Raw genomic sequence first — 18428 nt, 5'->3', positions numbered from 1 at the left:
GAAAAACGGCGCGCTATAGTATGCCGTACGATATAGGCTATAGCCCATGGTCCAAAATGATGAGAAACGAGGATAACTTTTTTTTTCAAAATTTCAAAAATTGCGGAAATTGCGGAATTTTGAATTTTGATGGTCCAAAATGATGAGAAACGAGGATAACTTTTCACTGCACTTGGAGCTGGCACGGTTTTCCCATCTACACGAAATCTCTTTGAGAATATTGTTGCTGGGTACATGTGGTTAAAATTAATAACATTTCCATTTAGATATGCAGAGGAACTTACAGGCTTATGGTGGAACAATATAACAATAATATATTACCGTGTGTTAATCCATCAAGAGAAGAGGTTAGTTTCCCTTTGCGTCTTGCCAGGTACAGGAACTTTTTTGTCAGGAGTTTTTGGCCCAGCCTCTCCATGCAAGACTGTAAGTTTTGTGCAATCTTTAAAAAAACTAAAATGGAGGAAAACAAAATCATACTGATAAAAGATTGTTATAACAATGCAATTGTTATAAAATATCGGTATATGCACTCATATGTTTGTAACTTACCATGCCTGGAGTGGATAGATGTGGGAACCCTTGGCCGATCTCCTGCACACTTGTATCCCCTTATTAACGTGGCCTTTTTTTTAAATATTTGAATACTTAATTAACATTTTGCAGATAGTACAGCAGTGCAATTGTACAAGAATGTTAAAAGGATAGCACAAAATGTCCTCAGGGCAATTGCAGACAGGTGATCTTTCATGGCAGTTTTGAGGGAAGGTTATTGATAGCCCTTTTTGTGCCTTTGAAGTAGTACAACAGGTACATGCGGGCACTGGTCCCCTGAGTATCTTATAGACCAGGCCCATTGCAAGTTGCTGTACTCTGTCCTCTACCCTGAGCCATTCCACCCTAACATAATGAGCAGAGGTTATGCTATAGGTGTGAGTGAGGTGTAGAAGTAGTCCAATTAGTTTATTTTGGGAGGTCTGTAGTAGTTTAGATTGTAATGACGATGTGCTACAGGGTAGTACATCAACGTAATTACAATCTAAACTACTACAGATTACTACACTACCATGAGGCGCATGCATAGGCTAATTACATTTGATGAGTGCTGCAGCTAGTATCCTCAGTGCATTCCTACTGACCTGTACATTTCCTGCATGTTTTGCTCCACCAGGCTGAGGGGCTGCAAATTGTTTCTCAACCATTCTTAAAGCAATATGGCTTTTTCATCCAATATGGTAGATTCTATAAAAGAAAATAATATTACCAATGACTAAATGATATGGCTCTAATGCTTCAACAATTAATTCAGTTCCAACAACAAGTAAGACCCGCAAACGCAGGAAGCGAACGGAGCTGTGTGTGTGTGTGTGTGTGTGTGTGTGTGTTCTGTGTGTGATAGAGCTGCGCCCTCTGGTGGCGGGCGGGTGGTGTAACAGCGGGACAGACAGACAGACAGACAGACATGATCTGCAGGGTCTCATAGTTAGTGCTCATTGCGTTCGCAATTACCTGGTATGCGTGTCCTATGATCACCACGTTCATTACTTTGTGGCGGTGTCTGCTGTGTGCTCTGTGACCTCAGCCTCTTTCTCAGCCCCTTTATGGTGTTCCGAAGCCTCTGTTAGAGGAATCCAGCGGCTGGGTATTTTCCCCATCCTGGGGTGTACCGGATTCCCTGTAAAGAAATGAAAATCAACAATGATGAAGAATCGCGCACTATAGCGTGCCGCTCAATGACCTTGACCAATATCAATGACCTTGAGCAGTATAAATGACCTTGACCGGTATAAATGAACGTGACCAGTATGCGGTCTGTGACCATGGACTATAGCCTTTCGCTTTTCTGCGATTTTCACCGTTTTTTAAAATCCTCCAAAATCTGCACCCCTGACTGTACACAATGCATCATGGTGTTTCAATATGGTACGTCAGGTAGGCAGGGCTCCTGTGACACAGTTAAAACAAGTTTAATTGTCACTCACTCATACATACAGGTACAAGCAGTGAAATGTTGGACTTACTCTGAGACACTAAACCCGTTATCCATAAGCTAATTCGCCTTTTTTACTATTTTGAAAAACATCTACAAGCTCACAACATGTCGATGCTATTTTAACTATTCAAACATAATTTTCTAAAGTAGTTTAGGGATAAGGGCTTTAGCATGGATGAAAATAGAGCCCAAGAGGTGGTATCTCTGTCTCTCTCTCTCTTGCAAATGACTTTCGTTTTCTTCCCTTGGATCCTCTCACTCCATCACTCACACTCGCTCCCTCGCTCTCCCTCTTGAGATCTCTCCCCTTGCAAATGCTCGGGGCATATGGGGGTCTCACACTAACTACGGCCCTTCACCTCCCTCATCCATTTCTATCAATCTCTTTCCCCGTTTTCCACGGCAGGGGGTATCTAGGTCTCCTCTCTCTCTCTCTCTCTCTCTCTCTTGTTCTCTCTATTTTAGATCTCTATCTCACCCCAGCCTCTCTTCCTCTACTCAACTGGTTCTAATTTATTAACACAAGTTTTTTTTATAATTTGGATTTTCTCTTCTGGGCCACAGAAAGCCCTTACAAATGTGGGTCTGTGGCCATGAAAATACTGTAGATATTAATTTGTGGCTGTGGGTCCTATAGACATGAAAAGGTTTGAGAACCACCATTAATCCAACCGCAATGACTTCCTCCCCTTCCCATCTTTTGTTTCTCTCGCCCCCTCGATCAGCTTCAGAAAGGATAAAATAGGGCTTTGCAATAACAATCAAAAATTGAAAAATTAACCAGTAAACTAAAGCTGTCAAATAATTGTAGTGGCGTTAAAAGTACAACATTTGCCTCTGAGATGCAGGGGAGTAGGCCTATAGAAATGAATTCTCACTCTCTTGACTCCTGCATATGGTCTTGGGTGGAAACCTCATAATGTTCAAAAACCAAAACCTTTCAGGATTAAAAAAAGAAAGAATTTGCAAAAGTAGCAGATCTACAAGCTGAAAACCTGTTGCTTTACGCAGTGTTACGACATTTTTTGATCTAGTTGGGCATTAAAAGGTTTCTGCCTGACAGCAACGTTATGCGCCAGGCATGTACAGGAGACTGGGTGCATGTGTTTGGTCCACGTAGGCCTACTATACTGTTACAGTATAGTCTCCTGTACATACCGGTAGTACAGGTATGTACAGGAGACCCTACCCAAAACCCAACCCTAAACTCACAGGAAGCCACAGGTTAGTTTTAAAGTCCTATCTGATTGCGTTAAACTCACTTTGCGTGCACGCACGCGTGCATGCATGTGTGGGCGCGTGCGTGTGCCGTGTGAGAGAGACAGAGTTAAGTGGATTTTTAAGTATGCATTTGTGTCTGTGTGTGTGTTTATTGTGTTAAGTGTTAGTCATTCGGCATTCTCCCTTTTCCAGAAGATGACACAGCGCGCCGTTTTTCATCATGTCTGTGTGTGTGTTTATTGTGTTAAGTGTTAGTCATTCGGCATCCTCCCTTTTCCAGAAGATGACACAGCGCGCCGTTTTTCATCATTTTTGAGGATTTGAAAAAAAATAAAAAATGAAAAAATAATTCCGCAATTTCCATTTCCGCAATTTCCGCATTTTCCGCAATTTCCAATTCCGCAATTTCCACAATTACCATTTCCTTAATTTCCGCAATTCCGCAATTACCATTTCTGCAATTTCGCAATTTCCGCAATTTCCATTTCCGCAATTTCCGCAATTACGATTTCCGCAATTTCTGCAATTTCAGCAATTTCCGCAATTTCCAATTCTGAAATTTCAGCAATTTCCACAATTCCGCAATTTCCATTTCCGCAATTTTCGCAATTCCCGCAATTTCTGCAATTTCCGCAATTTCCATTTCCGCAATTTTTTCGCAACACTCCGCAATACTCTTTCAAAAAAAAAAAAAAAACATGGGCTATAACCAATCGTTTTTTTCCGCAAAACTCCGCAATTGCCTTTTTGAAAATAAAACTATGACTAAAACCAATAAAACCGCTTTAAAAATGAAGTGGAAAAAATTTACAAAACTAAAATTAACCTTGGCACAGACAGACAGCCCCCAACCCAAGTTGAATGATGAAGACAAAAGCAACAAATAAATAAATACACAGGCAAACCGAACAAGTTTGGTTCTAATCTTTATATACATGATAATAGTAGTCACCAGTTAAAATACACATTTATATACTATCAAGAACACAGACGTTACAGGTACAGTTATCTTTTTTTTTTTTTTTTTTTTATACCATAGTGGTTGTTAACCTAACCGGCTAAAGGAACAGAATGTGGCATAACTTTATTTGTGAGTTAAACCCCTGCATGGTGACAGGAGGAGAACAATGGCTTGGTCTGGTGGCCTGTGCCCGTCGCGCAGGCACTGGCATACCTCTGTTCTGGTGGCCTGTGCCCGTCGCGCAGGCACTGGCATACCTCTGTTCTGGTGGCCTGTGCCCACCGCGCAGGCACTGGCATACCTCTGTTCTGGTGGCCAGTGCCCACCGCGCAGGCACTGGCATACCTCTGTTCTGGTGGCCAGTGCCCGTCGGGCAGGCACTGGCATACCTCTGGTCTGGTGGCCTGTGCCCGTCGGGCAGGCACTGGCATACCTCTGTTCTGGTGGCCAGTGCCCGTCGGGCAGGCACTGGCATACCTCTGGTCTGGTGGCCTGTGCCCGTCGGGCAGGCACTGGCATACCTCTGGTCTGGTGGCCTGTGCCCGTCGGGCAGGCACTGGCATACCTCTGTTCTGGTGGCCAGTGCCCGTCGGGCAGGCACTGGCATACCTCTGGTCTGGTGGCCTGTGCCCGTCGGGCAGGCACTGGCATACCTCTGTTCTGGTGGCCAGTGCCCACCGCGCAGGCACTGGCATACCTCTGTTCTGGTGGCCTGTGCCCGTCGGGCAGGCACTGGCATACCTCTGTTCTGGTGGCCAGTGCCCACCGCGCAGGCACTGGCATACCTCTGGTCTGGTGGCCTGTGCCCGTCACGCAGGCACTGGCATAACTCTGAACGGACACACGTCTCCAAACAGAAACTAGAAATAGAGTCTAATAGCCCATCTACAAGGTCACGACGCATCTGCAGGGTTGGGAATTCGGAAACACGGAGGAACCAGAATCCAACATTTTGGAACTTTTTCGGGAACTTTATTTTTCAATTTCTATCACACTGTCAGAGGCTGGTATGTGTGGACGTCATGTCTGCTATACAATACCGGTGTTCCACAAACCTTTTTCATTTCCGTGGACCACCATAACCCTGAGATTGTACAAATGGAACCAAATGGACCTGGCCCGTTAAGGGTCCATGTGTGTACACTCTCAGAGTTACAGACCTGCAAGGGTCCCCGGTCCCCCTCAGACAGTCCCTGGACCTCACTTTGAGAATCACTACAATGAAATATAGATTTAAAGAAAATACAGGAATCGTTTAAAAGGAACCGGAAAAAAAAGATCCCAACCCTAGACGCGTCGTATCGCGCCATGAAGAGACATTGCAGACCGGCTACTTTCCCTATTCATCGCATGACAAAGTATATAGGAGCTTTACGTGAACGTCAACGTCTTGGCCCGGAAATGTGTGGAGCACGGACATTCACGGGCAATCTTTTCAGATCTAGGCTAGATATAGGGCATAGGCATGGGGTCAAGGGGTGCAAAGGTGGGGGGAGGTGTTTCCGAACCAGGGGCTTCCGGTTCACTTTTTCAAATATCAGTGCAAAGTGTGACCGAGGCCTTTTTAGTTTCGTCAGTGCGCTGAGCCTCGCCCCTTGGTTTGTGAAGACAAACCCTTTTCGAAAGGGCCTTTCCCCCGTTTAACGGCATCAAAGACTTTAATTATTGCTTACAGAGGTGTGAGGGGGGAGGGGGGGGGGGGGGGGGGGGACACTTTTGTGTACATAGACACAGTGCAGAGTCGCGGAAGGGAAATGCCTCAGCGATGCTCGTTTTCATCACGAAAAGAACGGGGTGGTGGGGGGAGCTCACGGCGGCGTGGAGAAAACCTTGCCCTGAAAGCGGTGCGTGACTCGGAGCGAGAGGAGGAATTCTGGCTGGTTTTGGCCCACGCGTGTCTGGTATGGTATTTTACCCCGAGGAATGAATGAGGGTAACCTTTCTGCATTTTATTGCTTCTACGGGTGACTGGCAGTCTGGCAGATTATATGTACAACGCAACAGCCACATGGGAGTCAGACACAGCGTCTTGCAGTAGTTTAGCCAGTGACTGAGCCAGAACACTATATATCTACTCTTTTCCACTACGAAGGGGGTAAAACCCAGAACCTTTCAGAACCCGTTTAGTTCTGTGATGGCGTTTTCCATCGTGACCCCCCCCCCCCCCCCCCCGAAGGACGAGGTACATCATAATAAATAAATGAATAAAAATAAAACTGTATAATTAAAAAGCCAAAAATAAATAAATTAGGCTGTGAGAACTTTATCTGAAACTGCTTATCTGAGCAGTGCACTAATGACACAAATCCAAAAACTTTACGAGCGGTTCACTAAGTTCTTGCAGTTGAAAAGAACCATTTAAAGATAGACCGCACAGCTCAGAACGGATACAGATTACATACAGCAGTACAGATTAGGTACATGTTTTCATTACAGAACTGGGTACAAAAGCACGAGGCAATGGGGGGGGACACACAAATGTATCGCCTTTCCTGCTCTCAAAAATAGAGTCTGAAAAACCTGGCTGAAGTGATCGGATGTGAAGCAATGGCCGCAATTTTGTATGTTTGACTTTCGTTTGGGAATGGAAGTGAAGCCGATGAGTCCTCTATAAACAGTGGTCCAAACTAAATCCCCCACTGGAAAACGGGTCCACACTGTGGAGGAAAATGTATAGCCTGTTGTGCGACCGCGCCACTTCACTAAATATTTCGACTGAAATAGCTGCTTTCGTCGTATGAATGAACGAGCACAATTTATAGACTGTAGTCGAACGAGCACAATTCATAGACGGTAGTCGAAAGTTGGCTATTTTCGTCGTGCAATGAAGATATAGGGCTTTGGTCTCCATGATTGCTCGCTGAGGCCAACTGCTAGTGCCCGTCGTACGTTCAAGGGAATGAGATTCATCCTTTGAGTCACCGTCTCCGAAACCCCCGTGGTGTGACCTTCGGGGTAGAGGTCAGGGTGTGGCGTTTGTCAAAGTAGCGGTCGGGGGCCATTTGAATGTGAAGGGAAGTAGAGAAGAGAGGGGGTTATTTAAACACGTTTCCCATTCAAATAAGAGGACAAGGTGATGGCACAGTGTGGTCGCTTTGTCACGGATACGTCAGCTAGCCGTCAATAATTTGGCATCACGAGTCAAGCCTCCAAATGTTTCCTCTCTCTTCAAGGACACCCAGTTCGGTATGCATTAAGAATTAAGCCACAGAACCCCATAACACTGAGAGTGTACAACTGGAACCAAATGCACCTGTAAGGCTTACAGCATTTGGTTCCATTGGTTCAACCCCTGGAACCCCCTCAAAGACCCGCAGACCCTACTTTGAGAACCACTGATTTACATGGACTACGGATGGAAACTAGCATTTTATTGCTAAATCCGGTGTATTGACATCGTTGATATTCGCTGTCCCTCCCAAATAAACGTATAAATAAAATAAAATATAACAACGAGGTCATTCAGTGAGGCTGCGCTGCCTCCTAATGGTGGTAGTTGCATTAGCAGTACCAGACCTGACTTTGCTTCCAAAGAGCATGTGAAGCCACACCTGTTGTTTTAATATGAACAGGCGCACGCCATCTTGTGAGGTCGCCTCTTTCTCTGCACTGAATCTCCATATCCATATCGGTTATAACGCAAAACCGGAAATGGTCACGTTGTGACGCATTGTGAGCTTGTTGTAGATCGGCAATTCTTTGGCGAAGAGATTTAGCGAAATTGTCAAATGATGCTGCCCTACAACTACAAAGCCAAAGAGCAGTAACATTACACTTATGTACAGTAACACTTATTTGTCCCACCCAAAGATCAAATTAGCCTTCGTCATTTTGGGGGCGATAAATAACTTAAGAACAGAAAACAGTTACACTATTTGCGTAGTAAATTCTATTTGGCTTTGAGAGTTTTAAAGTGTCTCTAGAGCCATTGTCTGGGCCAGGAAAGAGGAGGCACATTTAGGATTACCTAAACAGACTTTGCTTGGAAGCGGTGAGGTGAAACGTTTTACAGATTTGAACCGACGGCGTGTGCAGCATCTCCCCCCCCCCCCCCCCCCCCCGACCCCCCAGTGACGAATACAGAATTATGGCTTTACTTTTGTTGGTAGATAAGCGTAAGCATTAAAAGGGGACACACAACACACACAGTTGGGACTGGGAGTATCGCCACATGGAAATCATATACATCTTCTCAGTGACATAACATGTCCCCAACAGTTTAGCAGTTTGTATACAGAGTGGAGTTGAAATGGTTATTTCCTGGTTGGGGAGGGGAGGATACAGTAGGCTGGAGTAACAGACATGGAAGGCACGTGTTCTGCAAGGAGGGGGGGGGGGGAGGGGGGGTTGTCTGAACTGTCCTGACCCGGTTACAAAAATGGCAACAGTTTCAATGGCTCTTTTCGACTGAATCTTTCCATGAACTCTGAAGACCTTCCGGAAAAGCCTGTGATGTTAATCTACAATGACGTTCCTCTTATTTTTTTTCCGTTTTCCATTTTCTTTATCAATAAATAGCTGACCTAGAAGATCAGAACAAATGGATGGAGAAAGAAAATGATCATTTCTGAAGGTTCTGGGGTAGAACCCAGAACGATCAGTACCACCTCCTCCTGACCAGGGACCCAAATGAGGTTCTGAAACCGAGCCGTAGTGCATGATGGGAACAGATCCAGAGCCTGTGCAAGACGTGTTCGGGGCACGGTTCCCTTTTCGGTACTCGCAGTCGAAAAGAGCCACTACTTTAAACGGGGCACTCACACACACACACAGAGAGTTATCTGCTTCTCCTTCCACTGTAAACGCAAACCCACGGCAGGGCATGTCCAAGAAGCAAGTCTATACACAATAAAGAGAACCATGTGAACCGACAAAGACTATAAATAGAATTTAATTTCTTAATAATATCCCCCCCTCCACCCCACCCCCTGCTCAACTCCATTATCCCCAGCTATGGTATGCCCCCCCCCCCCCCCCCCCCCCTCTACCCCTTCCCGTTTTGTAATACATATCGCTCTACATGATGCTGTGATTCAGGTAAGTGAGTGTCTAATAATCTTATAATCCTGTTTTAAGCGCTTTTATCTATGGACAGAGTGGGTGGGTTGATGATGGGCGCGTTCGTCTCTTCCCGAGAGAGAGAGAGACAGAGACAGAGAGAGAGAGAGAGAGAGAGAGCAGCGTGCGTCCGCTGCCCTGTCTGATTGTTCTAGCCCCCCACCCCACCCCTCCCCTCCCCGAGTTCCAGTCTGTGTGGGGCGGGGCGGTGGATGGGTTTCGGCAGATGTGGAGGAGGCAGAGGTTCAAACGCTCTACGGCATCACAGCACAGACTGCTGCTCTTTTGCCGATCGACAATGTGGGGGGGGGGGGGGGTGGGGGATGGGATGGGCAGCAAACGATGCCTCGATCAGCTGGCCGTCGGCTGCTTCCATCCGGGGATTCAGTCAGTCAGTTGGTCGGGTGGACAACAGCGGGAGCCTGGCCGCTTACATGTTACATGTGAAGAGGGGGGGGGCGGGGGGGGGGGCAGTGCGTGGGGATGAGAGTGGGTGGTTCGGGGGGGGGGCAGCTTGTGGAAGGGGTGGGGGGGGGGAGGTTGCGTCCTCTTCAGAGGCAGGTGTCGAGGTGGGCTGATTGGGCCTCCGCCACCCCGGGCCTGGTCTCGGCGCGGCGTTGGGAGCAGGGCACGGCGGGATGGGAGCTGGCCCGCGCCAGCGTGACGACGGGTTCCCTGCGGCCCGCTCTGCTGCCCAGCCTCCTCCGGCTCCAGTGGGGACGCCCGCACGCCATCCTCCGCTGGGATCTGCCCAGCAGGCCGGCCGGCAGCGCCCACAGCGGATCCGCCTCCTGCTGCAGCTGGGGTCCTCCCATGGGGACGCTGGGCTTGGGTCCTGGTCTCCTCCTCCGCGAGGGGCATTCTCCTGGGTACGGGTGGCAGACGCGGCCCGACCCCCACCCCCCGGGCGCCAGGCTGTCGTCTGAGGATGAGGAGAATGAGGGCGCCGGGGTCAGCGTGACCCTGCCCTCCTCCCCGCCCAGCAGGCTGAGGCTGGTCCTGTCGGTGAAGGATTCCGCGCGGTCCTCGTAGCCCATGTCGGCCGGCGCCGAGCACTGCTGCAGGAAGCCGCCGCGCCCCTTCCTCCCGCCGCCTCCCACGTCGGCCGCCGTGCCGCCTTTCTCTCCGCCGCGGCCCCTCGTCCCCCCCTCCTCCTCCTCCTCCTCCTCCTCCTCGGCCTCCGGCTCGGTGCAGGCCGCCTCCGTCTCCTCCATCAGCTCCACCTCCCCCCCCACCCCGCCGCCCCCCTCCTCCGCCTCCTCCTCGACCCCCCCGTGGCCGCCGCAGCCCCCCGCCACGGGGGGCTGCGGCGGGGGCGGGCAGCGCGGGTCTCGCAGGAACACCACGATGACAGAGATGTTGTCGCTGGAGCCGGCGTCCCGCGCCTCCGCCACCAGCTTGTGGGCCACCATGGCCGTGTCGCCGGCGTTCTCCTGCAGGTGGGCGCTGACCACGCCCACCGCCTCCTCGGGCGTCACCGTGTCCCAGAAGCCGTCGCACGCCAGGATCAGGTAGTCCTCGGAGCCGTCCAGCGGGAACACGGCGTGGTCCGCGTCGCCCGAGATGTAGGGCTTGTGCTCGTTGTCACCTGCAGGGAGGAGGAGGAGCCACACGTAACCAAAGGGCTTCTCATGTTGTCACCTCACAGTTTTACCAGGAAAACTGCAGGTGAAATTTAGTTTTTTGTCTCGAAACGTACCCATAAATATATATTTGGCTACAGGCAAAAGAAATAGTTCAAAATGTTTGATTGATTATATATAACATCCACCGCCATACAACACCGTAGCCTATAGTGTGTGAATGAATCAATAACATCCACCGTCATACAACAACACTAGCCTAGTGTGTGAATGAATAAATAACATCCACTGTCATACAACAACACTAGCCTAGTGTGTGAATGAATCAATAACATCCACTGTCATACAACAACACTAGCCTAGTGTGTGAATGAATCAATAACCTCCACCATCATACAACAACACTAGCCTAGTGTGTGAATGAATCAATAACATCCACTGTCATACAACAACACTAGCCTATAGTGTGAATGAATCAATAACATCCACTGTCATACAACAACACTAGCCTAGTGTGTGAATGAATCAATAACATCCACTGTCATACAACAACACTAGCCTATAGTGTGAATGAATCAATAACATCCACTGTCATACAACAACACTAGCCTAGTGTGTGAATGAATAAATAACATCCACTGTCATACAACAACACTAGCCTATAGTGTGAATGAATAAATAACATCCACCGTCATACAACAACACTAGCCTAGTGTGTGAATGAATCAATAACATCCACTGTCATACAACAACACTAGCCTAGTGTGTGAATGAATCAATAACCTCCACCATCATACAACAACACTAGCCTAGTGTGTGAATGAATCAATAACATCCACTGTCATACAACAACACTAGCCTATAGTGTGAATGAATCAATAACATCCACTGTCATACAACACTAGCCTAGCGTGTGAATGCAGTCGGTTGCTCAGCATTGCGGCTGTCTTTTCCAGTCCTTAATGAATTCTCCTTCACATCGTTCCTTGACCTCGTGACATTCCGCATCGAGGTCGAGGGACTGTTTCTAGGAAAAGATGTAGGGTGTACTTTTCTTGACGAATTTGGAAGCACCCCTGGGAATATGACAAGAGAGTGCTGACATTTTCGTTAGCGCCTGGCCTGCGTGGAAGCGAGAGAAGACAGTTTGCCGGGTAGTTCTTGGCCAAGTTTATCATGCACTAGAGGAGCCCATGGATGGTCTTTTAACATATGAGACTTTATTACTTGCACAAGCAGAGCACGCAAGTACTTCGATCGGGTATGTATGTATGTCGGTGTACTCTACCGGCCAATCAGGGACCAGCATACGTTTCAAGGTTGGTATAAGGTCAATGCCAGTTTGACACTGCACTGCACTGCAGTCGTCGCGTTCCAAGACACTGAACTAACTGATGTACCCATCGTTTTTGTCATTTCGTAAGTTTTTTCAAATCCTCAAAAATGATGAAAAACGGCGCGCTATAGTATGCCGTACGATATGGGCTATAGCCCATGGTCCAAAATGATGAGAAACGAGGCTAACTTTTTTTTCAAAATTTCAAAAAACATGGGCTATAACCCATCGTTTTTGTCATTTCGTCATTTTTTAAAAATCGTCAAAAATGATGAAAAACGGCGCGCTATAGTATGCCGTACGATATGGGCTATAGCCCATGGTCCAAAATGATGAGAAACGAGGCTAACTTTATTTTTCAAAATTTCAAAAAACATGGGCTATAACCCATCGTTTTTGTCATTTTGTCATTTTTTTCAAATCCTCAAAAATGATGAAAAACGGCGCGCTATAGTATGCCGTACGATATGGGCTATAGCCCATGGTCCAAAATGATGAGAAACGAGGCTAACTTTTTTTTTCAAAATTTCAAAAACATGGGCTATAACCCATCGTTTTTGTCATTTCGTCATTTTCTTAAAATCCTCAAAAATGATGAAAAACGGCGCGCTATAGTATGCCGTACGATATTGGCTATAGCCCATGGTCCAAAATGATGAGAAACGAGGCTAACTTTTTTTTTCAAAATTTCAAAAACATGGGCTATAACCCATCGTTTTTGTCATTTCGTCATTTTTTTCAAATCCTCAAAAATGATGAAAAACGGCGCGCTATAGTATGCCGTACGATATGGGCTATAGCCCATGGTCCAAAATGATGAGAAACGAGGCTAACTTTATTTTTCAAAATTTCAAAAAACATGGGCTATAACCCATCGTTTTTGTCATTTTGTCATTTTTTTCAAATCCTCAAAAATGATGAAAAACGGCGCGCTATAGTATGCCGTACGATATGGGCTATAGCCCATGGTCCAAAATGATGAGAAACGAGGCTAACTTTTTTTTCCAAAATTTCAAAAACATGGGCTATAACCCATCGTTTTTGTCATTTCGTCATTTTTTTCAAATCCTCAAAAATGATGAAAAACGGCGCGCTATAGTATGCTGTACGATATGGGCTATAGCCCATGGTCCAAAATTATGAGAAACGAGGCTAACTTTTTTTCTTCAAAATTTCAAAAAACATGGGCTATAACCCATCGTTTTTGTCATTTCGTCATTTTTTTCAAATCCTCAAAAATGATGAAAAACGGCGCGCTATAGTATGCCGTACGATATGGGCTATAGCCCATGGTCCAAAATGATGAGAAACGAGGCTAACTTTTTTTTCAAAATTTCAAAAACATGGGCTATAACCCATCGTTTTTGTCATTTCGTCATTTTTTTCAAATCCTCAAAAATGATGAAAAACGGCGCGCTATAGTATGCCGTACGATATGGGCTATAGCCCATGGTCCAAAATGATGAGAAACGAGGCTAACTTTATTTTTCAAAATTTCAAAAACATGGGCTATAACCCATCGTTTTTGTCATTTTGTCATTTTTTTCAAATCCTCAAAAATGATGAAAAACGGCGCGCTATAGTATGCCGTACGATATTGGCTATAGCCCATGGTCCAAAATGATGAGAAACGAGGCTAACTTTTTTTTTCAAAATTTCAAAAACATGGGCTATAACCCATCGTTTTTGTCATTTCGTCATTTTTTTCAAATCCTCAAAAATGATGAAAAACGGCGCGCTATAGTATGCCGTACGATATGGGCTATAGCCCATGGTCCAAAATGATGAGAAACGAGGCTAACTTTATTTTTCAAAATTTCAAAAAACATGGGCTATAACCCATCGTTTTTGTCATTTTGTCATTTTTTTCAAATCCTCAAAAATGATGAAAAACGGCGCGCTATAGTATGCCGTACGATATGGGCTATAGCCCATGGTCCAAAATGATGAGAAACGAGGCTAACTTTTTTTTCCAAAATTTCAAAAACATGGGCTATAACCCATCGTTTTTGTCATTTCGTCATTTTTTTCAAATCCTCAAAAATGATGAAAAACGGCGCGCTATAGTATGCTGTACGATATGGGCTATAGCCCATGGTCCAAAATTATGAGAAACGAGGCTAACTTTTTTTCTTCAAAATTTCAAAAAACATGGGCTATAACCCATCGTTTTTGTCATTTCGTCATTTTTTTCAAATCCTCAAAAATGATGAAAAACGGCGCGCTATAGTATGCCGTACGATATGGGCTATAGCCCATGGTCCAAAATGATGAGAAACGAGGCTAACTTTTTTTTCAAAATTTCAAAAAACATGGGCTATAACCCATCGTTTTTGTCATTTCGTCATTTTTTAAAAATCGTCAAAAATGATGAAAAACGGCGCGCTATAGTATGCCGTACGATATGGGCTATAGCCCATGGTCCAAAATGATGAGAAACGAGGCTAACTTTATTTTTCAAAATTTCAAAAAACATGGGCTATAACCCATCGTTTTTGTCATTTTGTCATTTTTTTCAAATCCTCAAAAATGATGAAAAACGGCGCGCTATAGTATGCCGTACGATATGGGCTATAGCCCATGGTCCAAAATGATGAGAAACGAGGCTAACTTTTTTTTTCAAAATTTCAAAAACATGGGCTATAACCCATCGTTTTTGTCATTTCGTCATTTTTTTCAAATCCTCAAAAATGATGAAAAACGGCGCGCTATAGTATGCCGTACGATATTGGCTATAGCCCATGGTCCAAAATGATGAGAAACGAGGCTAACTTTTTTTTTCAAAATTTCAAAAACATGGGCTATAACCCATCGTTTTTGTCATTTCGTCATTTTTTTCAAATCCTCAAAAATGATGAAAAACGGCGCGCTATAGTATGCCGTACGATATGGGCTATAGCCCATGGTCCAAAATGATGAGAAACGAGGCTAACTTTATTTTTCAAAATTTCAAAAAACATGGGCTATAACCCATCGTTTTTGTCATTTTGTCATTTTTTTCAAATCCTCAAAAATGATGAAAAACGGCGCGCTATAGTATGCCGTACGATATGGGCTATAGCCCATGGTCCAAAATGATGAGAAACGAGGCTAACTTTTTTTTTCAAAATTTCAAAAACATGGGCTATAACCCATCGTTTTTGTCATTTCGTCATTTTTTTCAAATACTCAAAAATGATGAAAAACGGCGCGCTATAGTATGCCGTACGATATGGGCTATAGCCCATGGTCCAAAATTATGAGAAACGAGGCTAACTTTTTTTCTTCAAAATTTCAAAAAACATGGGCTATAACCCATCGTTTTTGTCATTTCGTCATTTTTTTCAAATCCTCAAAAATGATGAAAAACGGCGCGCTATAGTATGCCGTACAATATGGGCTATAGCCCATGGTCCAAAATGATGAGAAACGAGGCTAACTTTTTTTTTTCAAAATTTCAAAAACATGGGCTATAACCCATCGTTTTTGTCATTTCGTCATTTTTTTCAAATCCTCAAAAATGATGAAAAACGGCGCGCTATAGTATGCCGTACGATATGGGCTATAGCCCATGGTCCAAAATGATGAGAAACGAGGCTAACTTTATTTTTCAAAATTTCAAAAAACATGGGCTATAACCCATCGTTTTTGTCATTTTGTCATTTTTTTCAAATCCTCAAAAATGATGAAAAACGGCGCGCTATAGTATGCCGTACGATATGGGCTATAGCCCATGGTCCAAAATGATGAGAAACGAGGCTAACTTTTTTTTTCAAAATTTCAAAAACATGGGCTATAACCCATCGTTTTTGTCATTTCGTCATTTTTTTCAAATCCTCAAAAATGATGAAAAACGGCGCGCTATAGTATGCCGTACGATATGGGCTATAGCCCATGGTCCAAAATTATGAGAAACGAGGCTAACTTTTTTTCTTCAAAATTTCAAAAAACATGGGCTATAACCCATCGTTTTTGTCATTTCGTCATTTTTTTCAAATCCTCAAAAATGATGAAAAACGGCGTATGCCGTACGATATGGGCTATAGCCCATGGTCCAAAATGATGAGAAACGAGGCTAACTTTTTTTTTCAAAATTTCAAAAAACATGGGCTATAACCCATCGTTTTTGTCATTTTGTCACTTTTTCAAATCCTCAAAAATGATGAAAAACGGCGCGCTATAGTATGCCGTACGATATGGGCTATAGCCCATGGTCCAAAATGATGAGAAACGAGGATAACTTTTTTTTTCAACATTTCAAAAAACATGGGCTATAACCCATCGTTTTTGTCATTTCGTCATTTTTTTCAAATCCTCAAAAATGATGAAAAACGGCGCGCTATAGTATGCCGTACGATATGGGCTATAGCCCATGGTCCAAAATGATGAGAAACGAGGCTAACTTTTTTTTTCCAAAATTTCAAAAAACATGGGCTATAAGTGATGGCAGGGGCTTTTCTACTTTTAGGATTGAAAGAAACATTAAAGATGGAGTGCCGTGATTTCTGTCATTTTTCCAGTGTCTGGTGAGTGTTGACAGTACTTTATTAGACACTTTGGTGTGGTTGTTATGTGCAATGATGTCATCCCTTTGTATTTAGGGTTTCTTCCTGGAGGCTGAAACCTTGACAGCCAAACGTGCCAATGAAAAAAAAAACTGAAATTTTTCATAAACCTTAGTTCAGGATTTAGAGGCGTTTTTAGAATCGGCCTTAGGCCTAAATGGGTTAAAGAGAGAGACAGGACAGTAAGAGCAGAGAGACTGTAGATGGATAGATGATCAATGTGTGAAGTTTACCTACAGACGTTACCTACAGACGGACTATGATGGATGTCGGATGTCTGAAGAATACCTTTTAGTGAAAACGTTAATCAATAAAGCTTTAGACCTGTAAGCCACAGTGCGGAGACATTTATTTATTTTTGCCTGTGATGTGCCAGCTGTGTTTGTCTTTTCTTTGATGTGATGTCATGTGTGATGTATGTTTACCTATGGATCTGGAGACAGACAGACTGCCGTTAACCCTCCACGTTCCAAACCAGATGACACAGCCTCCTAGCGCCTCTATCCTCTTCTTTTCATCCTGCAAACACAGGCACGAGCACACACACGCGCGCACACGCACACGCACACGCACACACACACACACACACACACACACACACACACACACACACACACACACGTTCAGGTTCACGTTTAGTTCAGTGGTTAGTGGTTAGTTCAAGTTAGTTAGGTTCACAGGCTGATAGGCTCCCGTGTTGAGTGGTCAGATGCTGATAGGCTCCCGTGTTAAGTGGTCAGATGCTGATAGGCTCCCGTGTTAAGTGGTCAGATGAATGTTTATTTTAATGTTCAATCATTCGATTGTTCGGCTTGAATTAAAAAGGATAGAGAGGAGCATAACGTGCATAATATGACAATGTTTTTCGATGACACATTTTTTCGCGGTTGGACCCCATAGTACTCCAACGGTAGAAACAGCCTACATGATAAATCCTCTGTGCACACGCGCGCAAAAACCATTATTGGTTTTTAGGGCGCTTAATAAAACATGAATTCGAAGTTGCGCTAAGCATAATAATAGTCCGTTCGGCGCTACACAGCCTGGAGCGAGACTGGCGCGGGTCGGCCGGCTCTTCTTCTCTGTTTATGTCGAGGATTTCACTGGCACTGGCCTCACGTTACCGCCTAATGGTGATATAAGGGATTGTTTTAATATATACGTACTTTAAAAGTTCCTACTTCCTACTCACATAATCGTCTCTTTCGAGTGGAAACCTGCATTATGTTCCAAAATAGCAAAAGCAGCAAATATACAAGCTACAAAACACGTCATTTGTGGATCTGCTACTTTGATGCTTTTGCTGTTGTGGGGCAACGCCGCAACAGTGACTCAGGAGGTAAAGACTACAGTAGATTGAGTCAGTGACGCTCATGACTGGAACCCAGGACTCCATGGTTAAGTTTGTATCTCAGTGATAACAGATAAGAGACGGTGATGACTAAAACACATCATGCAAATGACTGACAAAAACACACATACTGTATAACACACACATTTCCTTCCGCATATTATGAGAAACAAGGTGTGTGTGTGTGCGTCTGCGTCTGCGCTAGTGTTGTAGTACTCCAGTCTGGTCTCGAGTCCACATTTTCATTTATTCGGCCTCATGTTCACCTCGCCCATAATTTGAGCGGTATATTCACTCGGCCTCGGACTAAGGGACTTGGGACTCTCCCCCACCGAGTCCACTGGAGTCTCCAGTATTATGAGGAGCCCATTATTCACACCG

The 18428-nt window shown here is 44.8% G+C and overlaps 1 protein-coding gene and 1 long non-coding RNA gene across 2 annotated transcripts in view; both read right to left on the bottom strand.

The window, feature by feature from the left end:
* Window positions 1-327: 327 nt before the first annotated feature.
* Window positions 328-1620, bottom strand: LOC308326949. The gene is made up of 4 exons (XR_013965146.1): window positions 1510-1620; window positions 1140-1242; window positions 553-625; window positions 328-453 (listed from the first exon to the last, which is right to left on the bottom strand). It is a non-coding gene; the product is annotated as an uncharacterized lncRNA (long non-coding RNA).
* Window positions 1621-9231: 7611 nt separating this feature from the next.
* Window positions 9232-18428, bottom strand: part of ppm1e (protein phosphatase, Mg2+/Mn2+ dependent, 1E) — a 67683-nt gene continuing 58486 nt past the window's right edge. The window contains exons 6-7 of the mRNA XM_080781154.1: window positions 17122-17215; window positions 9232-10821 (exon numbers count right to left, since the gene is read on the bottom strand). Of these exons, the coding sequence (XP_080637280.1) occupies window positions 9785-10821; window positions 17122-17215 (1131 nt within the window). The 3' untranslated portion in view covers window positions 9232-9784. The remainder of the gene's footprint in view (window positions 10822-17121; window positions 17216-18428) is intronic.

This window comes from Protomyctophum bolini (assembly GCF_963924005.1).
Source record: "Protomyctophum bolini genome assembly, chromosome: 13".
Classification (NCBI taxonomy): domain Eukaryota; kingdom Metazoa; phylum Chordata; class Actinopteri; order Myctophiformes; family Myctophidae; genus Protomyctophum; species Protomyctophum bolini.
The sequence above is the reverse complement of the archived record's forward strand: the minus strand, read 5'-3'. Positions and strand labels throughout refer to the sequence as shown.